Here is a 21318-nt window from a genome sequence, read left to right as displayed (position 1 = left end):
AACTTCTAGGGGCGCCTGGGTGGCTCAGTCGTTAAGCGTCTGCCTTCGGCTCAGGTCATGATCCCAGGGTCCTGGGATCGAGCCCCGCATCGGGCTCCTTGCTCCGCGGGAAGCCTGCTTCTCCCTCTCCCATTCCCCCTGCTTGTATTCCCTCTCTCGCTATGTCTCTCTCTGTCAAATAAATAAATAAAATATTAAAAAAAAAAAAAAAAAACTTCTAGGAGGGGGTGCCTGGGTGGCTCAGTCGTTAAGTGTCTGACCTTCGGCTCAGGTCATGATCCCAGTGTCCTGGGATCGAGCCCCACATCGGGCTCCCTCTCCCACTCCCCCTGCTTGTGTTCCCTCTCTCGCTGTCTTTGTCTCTGTCAAATAAATGAATAAAATCTTTAAAAAAAAAAAAAAAATTCTAGGGGCACCTGGGTGGCTCAAATGGTTAAGCATCTGCCTTCAGCTCAGGTCATGATTCGAGGTCCTGGGATCAAGCCCCATGTCAGGCTCCCAGCTCAGCAGGGAGTCTGCTTTTCCCTCTCCCTCTGACTCTCCCCCTGCTTGTGCTCTCTCTGTCTCTCTCTCTCTCTCAAATGAATAAATAAAATCTTTTAAAAAAAAACAAAAAACAAATAAAATCCTCTATTTTATGAAAAATTCTAAAATGAAGACATTGATCAGAAAAAGTTAAATAATTATGAAACTGTAAGTTATCTTTTCCTTCACAATGTAGATTATAGAAATGAGAATTTTAAATGAATAACCTTTACTTTTTAAATAATTTCATAACCCAAGTCATTACTCAAGTTCAGCAATAATTAAGTAGCAGGGCATTAAATCCTGTAATACTTAATGATCTCAGTTTTGACAATAGCAACGTTTTTTTTTTTTTTGTTTTGTTTTTTTTTTTTTTTTTTTTTTTTTTTTTAAAGATTTTATTTATTTATTTATTTGACAGAGAGAGACAGCGAGCGAGGGAACACAAGCAGGGGGAGTGGGAGAGGGAGAAGCAGGCTTCCCGCGGAGCAGGGAGCCCGACGCGGGGCTCGACCCCAGGACCCCGGGATCATGACCCGAGCCGAAGGCAGACGCTCAACCGACTGAGCCACCCAGGCGCCCCGACAATAGCAACGTTTTAAATTTAAGAAATGCTAGTCCAGGGCACCTGGGTGCTTCAGTTGGTTAAGCGTCTGTCTGCCTTCAGCTCAGGTCATGATCCCAGGGTCCTGGGATAGAGCTCCATATCAGGCTCCTTACTCACTGGGGAGCCTGCTTCTCCCTCTCCCTCTGCCGCTCCCCCTGCTTGTGCTCTCTCTCTAATGAATGAATAAAATCTTTAAAAAAGAGAGCAGTTATGACAAATTATGACAATATAAGTCATTAGGACCCAGGTTCTTTCTAGGGTGTGGGCCCTCATCTACATGGCCAAGATGCCTACTGGAGCTCCAGTCTTTATATCAGGAGGCCAGTCTCAAGAAAGAGAAAAACTAGGGAGGTATACCCTTTAAGAATATTTGGGGGGTGGGGGGCACCTGGGTGGCTCAGTCATTTAGCGTCTGCCTTTGGCTCAGGTGATGATCCCCGGGTCCTCAGATTGAGCCCTACATCGGGCTTCCTGATCCACGGGAAGCCTGCTTCTCCTGCTCCCACTCCCTCTGCTTGTGTTCCCTCTCTCGCTATGTCTCTCTCTGTCAAATAAATAAATAAAATCTTTAAAAAAAATAATAATATCTTTGGGATACTGAGCTCATTTCCACTTACATCAAACTGGCCAGAACTTACTCACATTTATATCTCTTAGAAACTTGAAAATGAGAGGGGGAAAAAAAAAAAAAGGAAAGAAAAGAAACAAAACTTGAAAATTGTCCCTCTTCTGCATGTCCACATGACCAACCAAAAATCAGGGGTTCTATCACCCTGTAGAATGTCTACTGAGGAAGACTAAATGTCTCTCCCAAACTTTCCAACCCTTCTTCTATGGCTCCTTCTATTTTCGATCCTCCTAGCAATAGAGTCCCCAAAACTCAGTCCTTGGTCCTTTATTCTTCTACTCTATACCAACTTTCTGAGGGCATTCACAGTGTCATAGCTCTATCATAATGACTCTCAAGTCTTTGTGTCCAGCCCCTACCTGTCCCTTTTTCTGAAGTCTCCATTTGGATGGCTACAAAGTAAAACCCTATCATCTTCCAAGCCCACAAAGACAAGAAAGGTCAAGAGAAAAATATTTTCAACCTATTTAAGTCATGGTATCACAACCCAGACTTTCATGTTTGGAATTCTGACATCACCTCTGACTCCTCTTTCCACTTCCCACAAGCCATGGGAGGCAGCTCATAGTGAGCTTCTAAAAAGAAAATAAATTGGACTCTGTGAGGCTTATACAACATATGATTTAGGAAACACACTTATCAAACTGGCTTTGGTCCCCCCATAACTCTACTGTAATGTTCTAAAGTCACTATCCTTATTTTCAAGTCCATGAGCCTATTTGCCATAGACTGACTGTTTGTGTCCCCCCAAAATTCATATGTTGAGACCTAACCCCCAGTGTGCTAACATTTGGAGGTAGAGCCAAAGTAATGGTATTTGGAAGTGACTAGGTCAGTCACTTGAGATTAGTGCCCTTCTAAAACAGGCCCAAGAGACTTTCCTCGTGCCTTCCACCATGTGAGGATATGATGGGAAGACCGCTATCTATGAGCCAGGAAGTCAGCCCTCATAAGACCCTGAATCAGCCTTGGCCTTGATCTTGGACTTCACAGCCTCCAGAACCGTGAGAAATAAACATTTGTTGTCTAAGCCACTCAGTTTATGGTAATTTGTTATAGCAACCCAAATGGACTAAGACACTATTGTTAGTCCTCATTATACATGACATCTTCAGACCTTTGACATTCATTATTTCCTCCTCCTCAAAATTCTCTACACCCAAGGTTTCCATGATACCACATTATCTTGGTTCTCTTGCAATACCTCTGACCACTCCTGGCTATTACTGCTCTATCTACCCTTAAATATTGAATTTTCTCTGGGTTCAATTCTTAGGCCACTCCTCTTTTCATTCTACACACATTTCTTCAACAATCTTATTTTTTTCTTTATATCTGACAATCACTTGGATATTGGTAATTGCCAAATTAAATCTCTAATTTTCACTTTCTCTTATCTCCTGACCCATATATCTAAACACCTAAATGATATCTCTACCTTGATTTAGGCAAGCACCTTTAATTCCACATATCCGAAACTAAGCTTAGCATTTCTTTCCTGCATCCAAATTTATTCTCCTGAGTTCCCTATTTACATTCACAGCACCCACACAATTAACTAGGCTAGAAACTTTGTTACCCTCAACTACTCTTTCTCCTTTATCCCTCACATCCATTTCATTACTAAATTTTGCTAATTTGAGCTTTAAATTTCTTTAGACTCCATACCTTCCTTTCCATTCCCGCAGTAAAAGCTGCTGAGTTTTCTCACGTTGGTCTTTCTCCCTCCAGTCCACTGCCATTTGGGTCACATTTCTATGTTGTTTCTTGCTTTTCAAGACCCCCATTTCTCAAAAGACCTCACTGTCTACAGAGTCAAGGCCAAATTCCATAGCCTAATATACAGAACTTTTCACAATCTTTCTCTAGCAAAGTTCACTTCAATTCCCATCTACACTATATTTCTCTCCAGTCCTGGAACAAGACATTCACACATTTACATGTTTTTCTCTCTGCCTTTAATCTCCTTTACCCTCTTTTCCACATGGCAGTGCTTATTCACCCTACATAACTTGGCTTAAACATCACCTCTCATAAGAAGTTTTCTCTTTCTCTCAGTAAAGTGAATCCATCTTCTTCGTTTATCATTATTTCAAGACTGCCCCCATTAATGACTAAGGTAGGGAACAGCATCTTACACTTACTCATTTATTTTTGTTTTAGCACGTAGCACAATGCCTGGAAAAGCAATAAATACTTGTCAAGTCAATGAATCCCAGTGGTGCTTGACAGCTGGCAACAAACAGCAACCAAAAAATCCCAACTACTGTACTTTAATATAGAATGGGGAAGGGGAAGGAACCCAGGCTGACTATGAATTACAATGGTTCAATAATAACCAATTATCAATCTTTAAAATGTCTCAAACTACATTTCAGGTATTGTGCATGTAAGTTTACCCCTTAGCTTATCTCACTCATACTAGCCCAAATGAAACTAATGAAATGCCTAAGAAGTATTTCAAATCTTTCTCTAAATACTTAAGCGGGTTGATATGAAAGAATACAAGAATTTCAAATGATTAAGATACTTGACTCCAGGTTAAATACTATATAGATAAATGGATTAAATTCTAAATATATTAATGTACAGGAAAAATAAACAAAAAGAGGGGTGCCTGGCTGGTTCAGTCAGTAGAGCACAAAACTCTTGATCTCAGGGTCATGAGTTCAAGCTCCACGTTGGCTGCAGAGCCTACTTTTTAAAAAAAATAAAAATAAAAAAAGATATTTAAGTAAAAAAAAGTAAAGAAAAGAAAAAAGTAAAGTCATATAAGGGATTTAACCCTGTGGTCATTATCAATTCTTCTTGGACAAATCTCAGTAAACATAGAAGAAAGTAAAAACAAAAAGAAGAATAAAGAGGGACGCCTAGGTGGCTCAGTCGGTTAAGCATCTGCCTTTGGCTCAGGTCATGATCTCAGGGTCCTGGGATTGAGTCCCACATCCGGCTCCCTGCTCAGGGGGGAGCCTGTTTCTCCCTTTGCCTGCCACTCCCCCTGCTTGTGCTCTCTCTCTCTCTGACAAATAAGTAAAAAACGAAACAAAACAAAAAAACCTTAAAAAAAAAAAATAAGAAAAGTAAAGATAGTTGGGGGGGCACCTGGGTGGCTCAGTCGGTTAAGTGCCTGCCTTCAGCTCAGGTCATGGGATCGAGCCCTGAATCAGGCTCTCTGCTCAGTGGGGAGCCTGCTTCTCCCTCTCCCTCCTCCCCCCTCCCACTCATGCTCTCTCACTCTACTCTCTCTCAAATAAATAAATAAAATCTTAAAAAAAAAGAGAGAGAGAGAGTTGGCTAAATAACTTCACCTCTTAGAAACAAATGATATTTCCTAACTTCCTAAATACTGTGCATAATCATAGGCAAAGTCAGGAAAATAAAGCCTTAATTTCAAATTATCAAAATCAAACTGTCATAAAAATCAGTGGTTTTTAAGGTATGTTCTCCTCAGCATGACAGTATAAGAACACAAAACTGGAAACACATTAAATATCCAGTAATAAATGATAAAGTTAAATTGATATACCCATAAGATGTAATAATTCAGCCACTGAAGATGATGTTTTCCTGGAATTTTACAGAATAACTTTTCCTTGTGTTATCAACATTAAGGAAAAAGTTAGAATACTACTAGTATCTTTTTATCTTATAGCTTTATCTTATGGCTATTTTATTTTATTTTATTTTTTTAAGTAGGCTCCACATCCAATGTGGGGCTTGAACTCTTGACTCTGATATTAAGAGTCATGTGCTCTACCCACTGAGCCAGCCAGGCGCCCCTATCTTATAGCTTTTTTAAATTAAATTTTTTTATTTTGAGATCATTGTAAAAAATAACACAGAAATCCCATTTCTCTTTACCCAGTTTCTCCCAATGGTAACATCTTGTAAAATCATAGTACAATATCAACACCAAGATACTGACATTAATAAATCTACTTTCTTATTCAGAGTCCCCCAGTTTTACTGTATTTATTCACATTTGTGTGTGTGTGTGTATTTACTTCTATGCAATTTTTCACAAACGTAGGTTCATGTATCCGCCACCTAGTCAAGATACAAAATAGTTCTATCACCATAAAAATCCCTCTTGTTATCCTTTTATAACTACACTCCTTTCTTATAGCTTTTTATATTTTCAGCAATTGTGTGTTCATTCAATACGTCTTTATTAAACATCTACTATGTGCCAAGCACTCTTCTTTGTATACAATTCAAATAGCATGGATTATTTTTCCCAGTTTGTAAAAGCAATTTTTAAAAAGACAAGGTTTTTTTGTCTTTCAATCCAATTTTAATATAGATATACGAAAAAAATTCAACTGAAAACTATTACTAATTGAAAAGACACATTAGGAACAAATATAGAGTGCATTGATTGAGTAATTCCAGGAATACTGTGGTATTAAACACACAACATTTCAGTATCATATTATCATAATCTGATTAGCTTTAAAGAGATTTAGGTAATAAAATCATACTAACTTCCAAAGAAAGCTTTATAATAAAGATTTACAGAATCAACTAGGTTTATTCTTCACTTACAATTCAAAGTACACAAATTTAATGGATTTTCTTCCAATAAGTTTTTACAGAGGGCTTTACATAAAAAGGACTACTCAAAGGATACAATTCAAGATATAAAAGTATTCAAATGTCTAAAAAGTTATCCCAAATTAAAACATCTGCTCTTCAAAAGACACTGTTAAGAAAATGAAAAGGCAAACCACAGACTGAAAGAAGTTATTTGCAAAATACCTGATAAAGACTTGCATCTGAAATCAATCAATCTATCCATCTATCTTTAAAGTAGGCTCCACACCCAGCATGGAGTCCAATACGGGGCTTGAACTCACACCTGAGCTGAGATCAAGAGTCTCATGCTTGGGGCGCCTGGGTCAACTCTTAGTTTCCACTCAGGTCATGATCTCAGGGTCATGGGATCAAGCCCACTCAGCAGGGAGTCTGCTTCTCCCTCTCCCTCTGCCCCTCTGCACTCTCTCTCTTTCTCTCAAATAAATAAATAAATAAATCTTAAAAAAAGAGTTGGATGCTTAACTAATAGAGCCACCCAGGCACCCCTGTATTTGAAATTAAAAAAAAAACAAAACCTTAATAATCAGAAGCTAAACAATCAAACAGAAAAAACCAAAAATTTGATCTGAGACTTTACAAAAAATATTCAAATGCAATAAGTACATGAAAAGGTGACTAACATCATTAGCAACCAGGAAAATGCAAATTGAAACCACAATGAGATACCACTACATATCCACTAGAATGGCTAAAAGTGTTTTTTTTTAAGTAATAAAAATAAATAAAATAAAAAGATTAACTGGAACCTTTATACATTGCCAGTAAGTATGCAAAATGGCACAGCCAGTTTGGAAAATAGTTTGGCAGTTTCACAGCAAGTTAAACAGACACTTATCATATGACCCAGCAATTTTTCTCCCATGTATTTACCCAACAGAAATGAAACATATGAACACTCAAAGATCTGTATGCAAATGTCCAGAATAACTTTGTTCATGATAGCTGAAAACTGAACCTCAAATTTCCACCAACTGGTGAACTGATAAATAAATTGTACTATATTCAGCAACAAAAAGGAATAACTGACAATACATACAAGATGGATAAATCTCAAACATATTTTTCGAAGTAGAAAAAAAGCCAGCCACAGAAAACTATATAATTCCACTTAGATGACATTCTAAAAAAGACAAAAACAAAAAGACAGAAAACACATCAGTGATTGCCAGAGGCTAGGGAGGGAACTGACTTCACAGGGGCAGAGAGAACTTTTTTTTTTTTAAGAGATTTTATTTATTTGAGAGAGACAGAGAAAGCACAATTGGCAGGGGAGGGGTGGGGGAGGGGACAGGCAGAGGGAGAAGAAGAGGGACAAGCCGGAGTCTGCTGAGTGCAGAGCCTGAAGCCAGCTCTATCCCAAGATCCTGAGATCATGACCTGAGCCAAAGTCAGACACCTAACGGCTTAACCGACTGAGCCACCCAGGTGTCCCAAGAGAGCATTCTATAGGAACAGAAATGTTCTATATCTATACCTTGATTGTGGTAGGGGCTACATTTATGTATACACCTGTCAAAACTCTTTGAACTATTCAGTTAAAAAGGTGAATTTATTACACGTAAATTATACTTCAATAAATGTGACTAAAGAAAAATTATCCCAAGTAAAAAAATTATAATAAAAGCATACATTTTATTATCCAGATTGTACAATTTATAAAAGCTTCTGGATTTTGTTACTTAAAAAAAAAATCTTCCCTGGGGTGCCTAGCAGGCTCAGTCAGTAGAGCGACTCTTGGATCTCAGGGTTGTGAGTTGGAGCTTCGTGTGTGGCATAGAGTTCACTAAAAAAATAAAAAATAGGTCACCTTGTTGCTCAGTCAGTTAGATGTCCAACTCTTGATTTCAGCTCTGGTCACGATCTCAGCATTGTGAGATCAAGCCCTGCATCCAGCCCAAGTGCTGGGCATGAGCCTGCTTAGGATTCTCTCTCTCCCTCTCCCTCTGCCCCCACCAAAAAATAATAATAATAAAAATAATAAAATAATCTTACCTTTCCCTCCTGTGAGATGGTGAGTAGTCATGTTAGCCCTGGGTGGGGTGGGGATTGTCAGAGCCCAAGTGAACTAAGGAAGGAGTCCATGTGGGAAGAATACATGTGCTCAGCCCAAGCACTGGAAGGAGGGTGTCAACACAGAGGGGCAACCTTGCATGGGGCACTAGGTGTGAACAGAGTGAAGAGGATGTCTTCACATGAAAGCAGCCCAATGTGGGGTATCAGAGCCTAAGTGGGGTGAGAAATACATCCACAAACAGTGGGGATGCTAACATGAGGAGTCAGAGCAGACTGAAGGTTTCCCTGAATTGGGACATCCTGGTATGGGCTGTTAGCTCCTGAGAGTAGTGGAGTGGGAGGGATAGAATGAAGAATCAGCAGAGAAAAAAGGCATCCAGGAGAGGAGGGGGTGGCAGCAAATATGAAAGTCTGGTTAAATACAGTTAGATTTGAACAAATAAGTATTCCCCAGCTTCATCCATTAAGAGGGTCTGGGAGCATTAACAACCCAACAGCAACAAACATACTAGCACTGAGATTGTAGCTTCAAAATGTCATTCTCCACTAAAAGGATCCAGGACTCCCCAGAGAAATAGCCAATTGCAGGACTAACAGGATAAATCTGTGCCAAAAAGTAAAAGAATGATGGGGACATGTCATAAGGATACAAAAGCCAGCCTGAATGGGCTCTCATTGCCCAAATGAGGAACAACCTAAACATCAAAATAAATAGTAACAGAATATAATCCACTAAAAAACATTCATACAGATAGGAATACAGGAATACATTAAAAGTTAGATGAGGAACAAGATATTTACATAGTTTCAAAGTACTCCACACAAAACTATGTATTAACAATTACATATTAACTTTATAGTGAGGAAACCTGGCAAGCATTGCTTATATCATGTAAGTAATCAAAGTGTGAAAATCACCAATAATGAGATAAATTGAAATTGTGTACCACCTGATAGACTGCAATGAGCATCACCTTTGTGATATTTCTACCCAAGTACATAACCTGTATGTATCTCATCATAAGAGAACAGATAATCCCAAATTGAGGGGCATTCTACAAAATAATTGCCCTGTAATCTTCGTAAGTGTCAAGGTTATGAAAGTCAAGAGAAGATGGAGGAACTGTTCCAGAATGAAGAAGACTAAAGAGACATGACAAGTAAAAGCAACATATAATTCTTACTGGTATCCTTTTGCCAGTAGAAAGATTAACGGCAAAATCAACAAAGCTTGAAACAGTCTGATAACTAAATGGAGTACTGTATCAGCACAAATTTCCTGATTTTGCTAATTGTATTGTGATTATGTAGGAGAATATCCTTGTTTCTAAAAAATGCACACTAAAGCATTCTGGTGTGATAGGGCATCAGGTCAGCAGCTTCCTCTCAAATGGTTCAGAGAAAAAAAGTTCTTTGTACCTTACTTGCAAGTTTTCTGCAAGTATGTGATTGTTTCAGTTTTAAGTGAGGGAAAAAAAAAGATGTTGGTAAAAATGAAATATTTTTTTAAAAACTGTGATTCTTCATATTGTTAATCTTGGTAAGAGACACCAGACTATGCAAAATTACTAGGAAATAAAATGTTGGAGCCAGAAGACACTCTTTTAAATACAGCCCAACCCCTTCTCTTAACAATTGACCTCAATCAGGTTGTGAATAGCGAAAGATTTAAAAATATAAAACGTTCCCACTAAAGGAAGTTATTAGAAGAGTAATACTGAAAGGGGCAGTTGACCAGGAGTGGGTAGAACAATGACATTCTGACGCTACAAATGGCTCTAACCATTTGTAGCGTCAGCAAAGCACAATCTCAGCATCTCCTCAAAGATGAAGGGACTGTCTGCCGCTATCTAAAATTCCTTGCAAATGTGCAACTGGAATTACCCTGAAATACTTGTGCCCCCCAGTTCAATTTATTACACTACGCTTAGCTATACAGTAATACAAAGAAATGCAAATACAAAAACAAACATGCATGAACCCCGAATTTTCTTAAGTTGCAGAAATCCATGATGAAACTGAAATACAATGCATTTGCCAAATTGTTCCTTATGAAGAGTTTTGTGATGAATTCTAAGAATAATTAAAACACACATGTCAACTATACTCAAAAAAACCTTTTTAATCCAAAAAAAATTTTAATTAACGTGAAACAAGACTTAAAGCGGTCGGCTGACTGTCCTTAAAAGATAGTGTTCAGACTCTCTGAAATGACTGTCATATCTGTCCTGAAAGTACAGGGAGCATTTACTAGAAATGTTTAAAAGTGCAAGGATCCTCTCCCCCTCCCCGGTACCACGCGTTCACTGGGGCGGTGACTAGACAGGCCCCCAACAACGCAGGGGTGAGGTAGCAGTGGACTCTCTCAGCATTTCCTTTTGGAGAGGACAGCCCCCTGCGTCACTCGTTACTCACTCAGGATGCAGGGCAGAAGTTTATCCCCGAGGAACTTAACACAGTTGGTTCCCGCCCTCCCAGCCCTGCAGTCCTGGCCCAATCCCTCCGGCACCAGGGCGCTGCCCCTGGTACCCGGCCTCCTCCAGGGCGAGGGTCGCGGCACCCAGACTTGCCCCCAGCTGACCCAGCTGGGCCTCCCCGGGCCCCTGCGGACGCGGCCTCCTCCCTTTCTTCTCCCCTCCCCCTCCCCTCGTGCCGGTCCCTCACGCCCCCCGCGAGGCTCAGCCCCGCCAAGAAGGCCGGACACCGACCGCCAGCTCCGCCGCCGCCGGGCCCGGCCCTCCCCGCCTCCCGGCTGCGACGCCCAGCCCCGCAGAGCCCACTGGACAGCAGCCGGGGGAGGGTGTTGGGGGGACGGGGGCGGGGAGGCCTGGGGGCGGCGCCCGCCCCACACCCTTACCTGGCTTCTCGTGGTCGTAGCCTACCACGATGAAGTAGTCAGCCAGCCGGGCCATGGCCGCCGCCGCCGCGCCCGGGAAGCAGGTGCCCGTAGCCGCCCTCGCCGCCGCCACCCACCCGGCCCGGGAGGGCTCAGCATTTTCCCTGCAGCAGCAGTAGCGGCAGCGGCGGCACTTCAGCCATGTTTGACAACCGAGGCGCACTCTGCGCCTGCGCCTCGCGGAGTGCCTGCTCCTCCCCCGCCCCCACCCGCGCTGACTCGGGAACCCCAAGCGGGCGGTGAGCCCACCCCACGGCAACTAGGGCAGCTCTGACCGCTGGATTTGCGGAGTAGGCGGCCAGGGGTATTCCCGCCACCGCGGCCGCTCCAGGCGGTTCACTTTGAAGACTGGCTGCTCCTTCGTGGCCCACCTCCCCCTCCCCCTCCCCCTCCCCTATTTTTTCGAAAGCGGGGAGTCCTTCCTTCCGCCTTCTCTTCTTTCTTTCTGGATCTGGGAAGAAGAGACAGGGATGATTGAGGGGTCTCCTGGGAAGTTTGCTTCTTCCCCTCCCCCCTCCACTCCCCTGCCAAAGACGAGATTCTCCCGCCCTCGACTGGAGCGTGGAATTTGCACTGCCAGGGCTTTTGCTGCACGTTTCCTGTTTATGTTGTGCAGATGGGAATTTTAGGAACATGCCACCGAGCAGGCGGGGGGAGGGAGAGGCTTTTGCGCAATCTTGAGGCGCCTCGTGCTTCAGTGCTGGGTGGGCTGGGGACGGTTGGCCTGGGCTTCCCCGGAGTGCTCGAAGTAGGGGTGGCTGGATTCCACCGAAGAACGCGGCATCCACGGGATCCTCCTAAACTGGTCGGATCCAACGGAGTAGGAGGGAGGAGGCTTTGTCTGTCTCCCAAGGGAGACCCTCCCTTCTCTCCTCTCCTTTCTCTCCTTGCAGCGGTCCCAGGGTTCTTGTAGCCAGAGCATGTGGTGACTTCCAACTTCCCTACTCCAGCACACAATAAAATGAATTAGTGGGTCTCATCCAATCTAGGAATTATCTAGGTCACTTTCTTGTTTGCTGCTCGTATTGATCATTTCGAATTTGGCTGGTGAGACACCCAGATGACTTTGTTTTGTCAGTTGTTAGTATCTGAGGAAGTTTTAGTAGTAGGATAAGTTACAGGTGGTAGACTGAAGTTTTGGGAATGTCCGTGGTTTGCAAATCTGATCATCCTCGTAGTTGCTTATCGCTACTCATTAATTGAGGACTTGACCCTTACCATTTATATCTAAGAGCTCTGACCAGTGTCTGGTGTACAGTAGGTGCTTAAATATTTTTAATGGGTGATTGTACAGTTTCCCCCCAGCTACCAACAGGAAGTTGCAATAGCTTGAACTCTGAACTGGGAGTCCAGAGGGTTGGAGTTTCAACTTCTGAAAGTTTAATTGATTATTTCCTCTTTCTGTGCCATGCTATCTTCATCTACAAAATGAGAGGGTTGGGCTACACTAGAAGAACTGAAATTCCCAGGAAGAAATACCTTAACTCTAAGAATTTGTTTGCAAATTGCCTGTTGTCAAACTGAATCAGCCTAGTTACAGCGGCAGAGGGAAGATAACAGATTAATCTTGAAAATAATTAAACCAAAAAAAGCCTCAGTCACGCCTCATGTAAGAATCCTCTCTATAACTTCCCTGAAGATCTCATCATCCAACTTGATCACTTTCAGTAAGGAGTAACCTTTCTTTCTTGGGAGGCAGCCCATTCCACTGTTTAAAAGCCCTATTGTTTAGAAAGGTCTTCCTCATTTATGTTAAGAGTTGTCCTGTAACTTCCCTTAATTTTGCTCTCTGGAACTACCCAGAAAAAAAAACAAAAAAAACAGTCTTTCAGTTAGACTTTGACATTTTTTTTTTTTTTTTTTTTTTACAAGAGAACAAATCTACACCTTTATTTACTTTTCATTAAATTTAAATCCTTGAGGGGTACAGCATCACACGGATTCTGTGGCCAATGGCTTTAGCAGGAAGGTTGCTTCGGAATTTGGCACGAACCATGCCACTGTTTCCATGAGCACGAGTTACTTTTCCCCAGATTACTCTGGTTTTGTTTGGTTTGCCACCAGGAGTCACTGTGTTGTTCTTTGCTTTGTACACATAAGCACATCTCTTGCCTAGATAGAATTCCGTTTCATCTCGAGCATAAACACCTTCGATTTTAAGAAGAGCTGTGTGCTTATAGCCAGCAAAAATGGCCTTGGACCACAGCCTTCCAGACATGATTTGGCGTTATAGGAGTCCTGTTCCCAGCAGGCCTCCACAGACTCCAAGATGGCGGAAAAAGAGACTTTGACATTTTTAAGGCAGCTGTCATGTTCCTTGCCCATTTTACTTTTCTTTAAATTAAGGCAAAAGGGTACCTGGCTGGCTCAGTTGGAAGAGCATGTGACTCTTGATTTCAAGGTCTTGAGTTCCAGCCCCATGTTGGGTATAGAGATTACTTAAATAAATAAAACTTAAAAAATAATGTGAAATTTACATATCATAAAATTAACCCCATTAAAGTGTACAATTGGGGGCGCCTGGGTGGCTCGGTTAAGTGTCTGCCTTCAGCTCTGGTCATGATCCTGGGGTCCTGGGGTGGAGCCCCACATCGGGCTCCCTGCTCTGCAGGGAGTCTGCTTCTCCCTTTCTCTCTCCCTCTGCCCCTGCTCATGCTCTAAGTAAATAAATAAAATCTTTAAAAAAAATAAAAATAGGGGTGGCTGGGTGGCTCAGTCGGTTGGGCATCTGCCTTCGGCTCAGGTCGTGATCCCGGGGTCCTGGGATCAAGCCCCCGCATCGGGCTCCCTGCTTGGCGGGGAGCCTGCTTCTCCCTCTGCCTCTGCCTGCAGCTCTCTCTGCTTGTGCTCTCTCTCTGACAAATAAATAAAACATTTTGAAAAAAAATAATAATAAAAAATAAAAGTGTACAATTGGGTGGTATTTAGTAGATTCACAATGTTGTATAACTACCACTTCTATTTCCAAAATAATTTTGATCATACCCCGTAAGCAGCACTCCCATTTCCCCTCCCCCAGCCCCTCTTAACCACCAATTTGCTTTTTCTCTATGGATTTACCTATTATGGATATTGATATAAATGGAATCATACAATATGTGACCTTTTGTGGGTTCTTTATTTAGTATAATGTTTTCAGGTTTCATCTATGTTGTAGCATGTATCAGTAGTTCATTCTTTTTATAGCTGAATAATATTCCATTTTATGTATATACCATATGAAATACAATGTATCTGTTTTTTCTTTTGTTTTCTGTGCTTTTGGTGTCATATCTAATTCCATTGCCAAATCCAAGGTCAGAAAAATTTGCTCCTGTCTTCTTCTAAGAGTTTCATAGTTTTAGCTCTTGTGTTTAGGCCATTTTGAGTTTTTGTACATGACATAGGAGTCCCATTTTGCTTTTTAAATGTGTTGAGTTTTATTTTATTAACAAGTGTTGGTTCAAATTATTTAAACTTTTTTTAATCAATATTTTATTAACAAGTGTTGGTTCAAATTATTTAAACTTTTTTTTAATCGAAGCTTAGTTGTTTTCAAGGCCTAGAATTAAATGCTGTGTGCTCTAAGGCATATTCCATCTGCTGGGTCATAGGTGGGCTGCCATTGCATTTCAAATGTGTGTTCTGTAGCATAGGGATTTTGACATGTCCCAGCTATATGTATAAAGGCACCATATGTTTATATACACATGTGAACATATTTAGCATACACTGGAGCTGTGCTTTGCTTCTCAGCCAACAGTTGCCAGTCTGCTGAAACTGATAAGCCCTGACAAGGCAGCTGATTACTGAAGTTGGCAGAAGGCCAGACCATCCCCTTGAGATAACCACCATGACCTTTCACCAAAGAGTGAGGGAGTAAAGCAATCCCAGATTTGTTTTACTGATGTCTGGCAGGAGCAGGAAGGGAAGAAGAATATGCAACACGATGATGTGTACACAGCAGATGCCTTTCATTCATGCTTTAGAAGAAAAAAGGGCCAATTACTCGTGAACAAGAATTATCAGTCCTCTGCTCCTACAGTCAGCTGTTGTGGAGTGAGTGGTTGATCTCTACAGTCATTTCAAGTGCTTCCTGTGGTTAGCCACCCCAGTTCAGAGAGGCAGTCTGAGAGTTAGACTTAACCAGACGTCCACGGGTGGGGCTGGGGCCTCTTCAAATAGTCTCTACAACCAATAACAAAGGAGGCCATTTAGAAAACTGCCGATCAACCTGATCCATTGCCATATCTCCATCCATTCAGTTGTCTAAGTAATAAACTTAATGATCCTTACCCTTGACACATGCCTCTCTCTCAGCCCTACATTCATCACTCAGCCTCATTGATCCTACTTGCCAAATATGTATACTTCTCTCCACCCCCATTGCCACCCCACTATCTGAGCCACTATCACTTTCCACCTTAACTATTGCAGTAACTTCCTAACTGATATCCCTGCTTCACGGGTGGTTCCAGACTTTCCATGTAGGTAAAACTTAAGGACAGTAAGTGAGCTATGAACCTTCCCTTCAAATTAAATTTGTATAGCAAACACACTGTTTCTACCTGGGGTGTATGTTTGGGGTACAGGAAGGAGGCTTCAGAGATGATTGATGGAAGTCTTCCTGCAGTTGCTTTCACACATGATTATATGAATAGTTGAATCCTGACACACATATTAAGTACCCCTGACATTAGCAGTTATAGTATAAGTATATAAGTGTATATAAGTGCCGTGAGAGTTTGCAGGCTGCTTTTACTTAGCTTGCATGTTTATTTGGTGAGCAGGACTGGCTACATAATTTGTAGAGCCCAGTGCAAAATGAAAACGTAGGACCCTCTGTTCAAAAATTATGAAGAATTTCAAAACAGGGCACCTGGGTGGCTCAGTTGGTTAAGCATCTGCCTTAGGCTCAGGTCATGGTCTCCGGGGTCCTGGGATGGAGCTCCACGTTGGGCTCCCTGCTCAGCAGGGAGTCTGCTTCTCCCTCTCCCTCTACCCCTTCCTCCTGCTCATGCCGTGTGTGTGTGTGTGTGTGTGTGTGTGTGTGTGTGTGTTGCTCTTGCTCTCTTGCTCTCTCTCAAATAAATAAAATCTTTAAAAAAAAAAAAAGAATTTCAAAACAGCAGGGCGCTTGGGTGGCTCAGTCGGTTAAGTGCCTGCCTTCGGCTTAGGTCGTGATCCCAGGGTCCTGGGATCCAGCCCTACGTCAGGCTCTCTGCTCAGTGGGGAGCCTGCTTCTCCCTCTCCCTCTGCCAGCTCCTTCCCCTGCTTGTGCTCTCTCCCTCTCTTTGTCAAATAAATAAATAAAATCGTAAAAAAAAAAAGAGGAATTTCAAAACAGTGACAAACAGGGCATTAAACCAAGTATAGGACCCTGTGTGACAGAACATCGTGCATGTTCATGAAGCTGACTCTGTTGGTGAAGCTTAGGGTGGAATGCGTGTGTGTATGTGTATGTAGGGGTACATTAATAGAGATTTTGCGGGGACTAGGCCCTCACCTGTCTCTCCAGGGTGCCACCACTGCAATTGTTTCCCTTCTTGCTCTTCTTTAATCCAATCACCACATTAAATAGCCAAAATAGGGGCACCTGGGTGACTCAGGGGATAGAGCGAGTGACTCTTGATCTCACAGTCATGAGTTCAAGCCCCACCTTGGCAATAGAGATTACTTAAAAAAAAAAAAAAAGTAAATAGCCAAAATAATCCTTTAAATAAATGTATGTCAGATCATTTCTCTCCCAACTTTAAACCTGTCAATAGATTCCCATGTCATCATGAATAAAGTGCAAAATCTTCATCATGTCCCAAAGGGTCCTATTTACTCTAATCCTGATGACCTCTTTAATCTCATTTCATGCCCCTCTTCTTTCTCACTCAATACATTTCAACCATACTGATCTCTCCCTAATGTACCAAGTGCTTTCTCACCCCTAAGGCTTTGTACATGCTGTTTCCTCCATTTGGAACATTAGATCCCCCTAGTTTTGCTTTTCCTTCAGAACACTTACCATAGTTTATAATCATGTATTTATTCTTTTGAAGATTTATTTATGTCTGCCTACCCCACCAGGCTGTAGCTCGTTGAAGGCAAGAATGATGTTTGCATTGATGATTTCTGTATGCCCAACATTTAGCACAGAGCTAGGCATGTAATACATGCTCAGTAAATATTTGTTAAAGGAATAAATGCACTTTCAAATCATGCAGGCCCATATATAAGAATTGCCTCATTACAGCGGTTCTAATCTGATAGTATAGGGTCCCCACCTGGAGGCAGGTAGCATAACAGTTGCTCTTGTTAACATCTTTGGCTACAGATGAAACCCAAATGGTCTAATCATCTCTTTTATAATCCATTGGTAACCTCCTCAATTCTGATGAATCTCACAAAACTGTTGAGATCAAACAGGACAAATTTCTTGAAGTCATTTTGTCTTGTTCTGTTATAGCTGTTAGTATAATAAGCTTCCATATGTTTATCCTCTTCTCCATATTCTCTTTGACCAATAGCAACTTACATTCTTTAAGCTTCAGGTAGGTTTGTCTTCTGGCTTTATCACATACAAGGACTGATATTTTCTTTTTTTTATTAAATATATATATAATATTTTTAGTAAACTCTACATCCAATGTGGGGCTCAAATTGACCACCCCAAGATCAAGAGTCGCATGCTCTACGGACTAAGCCAGCCAGGTGCTCCAGAACTGATTATTTCTTCCATCTATTTTGTGCAAAAGCGCAAAAATGAGGCAGCAAATTGTATGCCTATTTTATCCTTAATTTGGTTTATGTACATGTGAATTTTTCTAGAAAGGATCTATATTTTATTAGCTCCTTGGAGAAGTCAGAGATCCCAAAAAAGTGTCAAGTTTTGAATCCTGTTTTACTTCTTCCTGTGAGTGACCAAATCTGCAAAGCTGATTGTGTCCTTTCCCTAAACTATTTTGTGTTATGACTCCAGGAAGTTTCTTAAACCTTGTTTTCAAATGAACTTTGTAAACAAGCCCTTAGCTCAGCAACGTCATTTTGAAACATATAAATAATAAATGCATTATAAAATTTCCTGTTTGAAAAAAAGAGGCATCTAACTATGCAATGCACTTAGCTACTCACTTTTATTCTTATTAATATCATTAATATCATATACTGCTTCTCATTATTTTTCTTCATGACCTGAGTGTGGTCACACTGGCTTTGGCTGAAAACCACCACCACCACAAATTTTTTTAAACTCCAAACATTACTAAGAATAAGGCTTGGATTGAAGGCCTAAAAATAATTCAGTTGGAATGTAAAGAAGAAATTGAGACACCAATACAACAAATATTTAGCATATTTGTGTCTTTATATGTGATTTCAGGATACATACATTTATTACCCTGCTCTGGGGTTTATTTACGATCTGACCCTTAAAGAATTCTTGGGCACAAAAAAAAAAGTGGATCTTCATTAACCAGAATTTTTTTCTTTTTTTGTCTTTCTCTTGACAGTGAGATTTTAAAGATGTTTCTTCCTTCCCTTCCTTCCTTCTACTCAACAGTGAATCTACAATCACTGCAACTTGGATGAAACTCCACGTTAACAAATCACCAGAAGCAGAACTCCCGCTGTGGTGTTTCCTTCTACATCCGACCGTTTAACTGAAAACTCAGTCGTGTGTGTGTGTGTGTGCGCGAGTGTGTGTGTGGTGTGTGTCTTTAGGGATGATTAAGTAAGCGAACCCGAGGTTACACAATAGATGCCAACACTTAGCAAATTTTATATACTTTTTCGATTTATACCCCACCCGACCCCCAAGGGGGACACTCTGGTTCCTGTCCGCCACCTACGCAAACTCAGGCACACGGGTACGCGCGCGTAATCGCGCGCGCGCACACGCGCATACACTTTCGAAGATACGCGTGTTCTAGCAAAATCCTAAGCTGCAACTCCAATACTTTGCTTAAAAAAAAATAATTGGCGGGGTTCTCAAGCGTCTCTAAACGCTAGAGCGTCAAGGCGCACCTGAGCTGATAAGAAGTGTGCCAAGGCTGTCAGGTGGGAATTCCTGGCGTCGTTGCTATGTCGCGGGGACTAGGCACTGGAGCCAGGAGGAGCGGAGCCCAGTCTCCACTCCTGGGTTTGCTGTGCTTGTTGAAGCAGCCCCAAGCTCAAAGCGAAGTTTGTATCTAGATCACGCTTCGCGATCCTGCAGAGGAGCTAGAGCGAATTCCCCCACTCCCCACCCGCTCCCACGGAATCATGGGTTTTCCAAAAACACAGAAAGGAGGCAAGGAGGTACAGCCACAGAGACCTGGGCAGACCGAACCCCCCCGCCCAGGGCTGGTGGGAACTGGAAGGAACGAGTCCAGACCACTGGACCTTCCCTGGCTGTGGGCCGGCGCTCCACTGTCCTTGACCTCTACAGCAGTTGAGACGCGCGCGCCAGGGAAATGAAAGTAAAACCTGTCTTGGAGCGGACCCAACTGGAAGCTGGCGACAAGTCGCATCCGCAGAGAATGTCTTGGACAGGGATGGTGCAAAGAGCCTGACACTCAGGGAACAAACTGAAACGAAGAGATGGGAAGCGGGAGAAAAGCAGACTAGTTTCGCTGGGGGTGGCTCCTGGAAACAGAGCAGGCGCACAGTAATACCTACTGTCTGAGGTGCCGACGGGCTAGCCGCCTGACCTGGTCCGCTGCAATGACAGCTCTTCGGCCCGCCAGGCGGCCGGAACCCAGCCACTACGCTGCTTTGCACCCCTCTGACCCCGAGCTCTTACCAGATCAGACCCAGCCCCGGAGCCAGGAATCTGTCCCCCACTGTCAGCTGGAACTCAGATCCATTCAGCTGACTCCCTTGGGGAGGAGTCCCCAGGATGAATAACTTCAATCGCGGTCCTTCCTTCCCCGGGTGCAGTGTCCACGGTTCAGTCCTGAGAATGAAAAGGCCGGTGAACGAGCAGTGTGTGGCCCGGACCAGGCAAGGTCGGCCCCCCCCCCCCCCCCCCGCAGCCAGCGCCCAGCCTCCTTTGCACTGGGTCTAAGAACCAGTTTGGCAGAGCAGGTAAGAAGCGTAGAGGTCTGCAGGGGGCACGTCATAGATGGGGAAACAAACTAGAGGGGAAACGTGATGTACCCACCTTCACACAGCCACAGGGTGGGTACTAGAAGCCGGTCCGCGGAGTCCAGTGGCCCCGCGGCCACCGCCTCTTAGTCTAGGCACGGGGCTTCAGGATTTGAGAATAGGGTAGGGGGTGATAGGATACCAGAGGCCCGAATGCAAGAACTAAAGCTTCGCGGGGCCGAGTTCCCTCCCAGTTTGGCCCTCAGAAGGGAAGTAAGAAGAAAGTAAAGTCAAGAAGGGGTGATGGAGGGCCGCCTGGGTAGCTCAGTCGGTTAAGCATCTGCCTTCAGCTCAGGTCATGAGGGATCGAGTTCCACGTAAGGCTTCCTTGCTCAGCGGGGAACCTGCCGCTCCCCCTGTTTGTGCGCGCTCTCTCTCTGTGGCAAATAAATAAAATCGTAAAAACAAACAAACAAAAAAAAAAACTGGTGATGGAAGAACACAAACGGGTTACAAACGTGCTTGGGGGTGATTCATCATGAACAGGCATAAATCCTTGGGCGAGGGCTAGGACTCTCCTTTCCCCCTTGACTGCATGATGACCCCAGCCTAGAAATATCCACGCCGCGCCGGAGTCTGCGGTGCTTGCTTGCCAGGCCGAGTTAGGACTTTACTGCTTCCTGCGTTTGGTGTGACTTTGGTCAAATTCTTCCCGTCTCTGAACTTCATTTTCTCCTTGGTGAAATAAGAACAGTAATGTTAACCTTCCTCGCCTAACTCAAGGATAGGTGTCAGGATCAAAGATCAAGATGTGGCTGTGTTTTGTAAACTCTAAAGCGATTAACATACGTGAAGCATTAGTGTGCGCCCTGGCAGTAAATCCTCAAGTTTATAAATGGGTGAATGAAGTCTCCGAAGGCAGCAAGGCAAACTCTCAGGTTGTAACCTTGTAAGGAATAACTGGATTACTGGGGGTGGGGGTGGGGGGGAAACGAAACGGTATCGTCCGTTCTAATTTTG

General features: G+C 42.8%; 1 protein-coding gene and 1 pseudogene across 4 annotated transcripts in view; both read right to left on the bottom strand.

The window, feature by feature from the left end:
- The window catches only part of SBF2 (SET binding factor 2), a 454330-nt gene extending 442883 nt beyond the window's left edge, over nt 1-11447 (bottom strand). For all 4 annotated transcript variants that reach the window (XM_078058407.1, XM_078058408.1, XM_078058411.1 and 1 more), the window contains exon 1: nt 11227-11447. In XM_078058407.1, the coding sequence (XP_077914533.1) occupies nt 11227-11281 (55 nt within the window). In that variant the 5' untranslated portion in view covers nt 11282-11447. The remainder of the gene's footprint in view (nt 1-11226) is intronic.
- A 1690-nt stretch (nt 11448-13137) lies between these two features.
- Nucleotides 13138-13542, bottom strand: LOC144379520 (large ribosomal subunit protein eL33 pseudogene; annotated as a pseudogene).
- Nucleotides 13543-21318: the final 7776 nt, after the last annotated feature.

This window comes from Halichoerus grypus, chromosome 11 (assembly GCF_964656455.1).
Source record: "Halichoerus grypus chromosome 11, mHalGry1.hap1.1, whole genome shotgun sequence".
Taxonomy (NCBI): domain Eukaryota; kingdom Metazoa; phylum Chordata; class Mammalia; order Carnivora; family Phocidae; genus Halichoerus; species Halichoerus grypus.
This window is presented reverse-complemented; position numbering and strand designations above follow the sequence as displayed.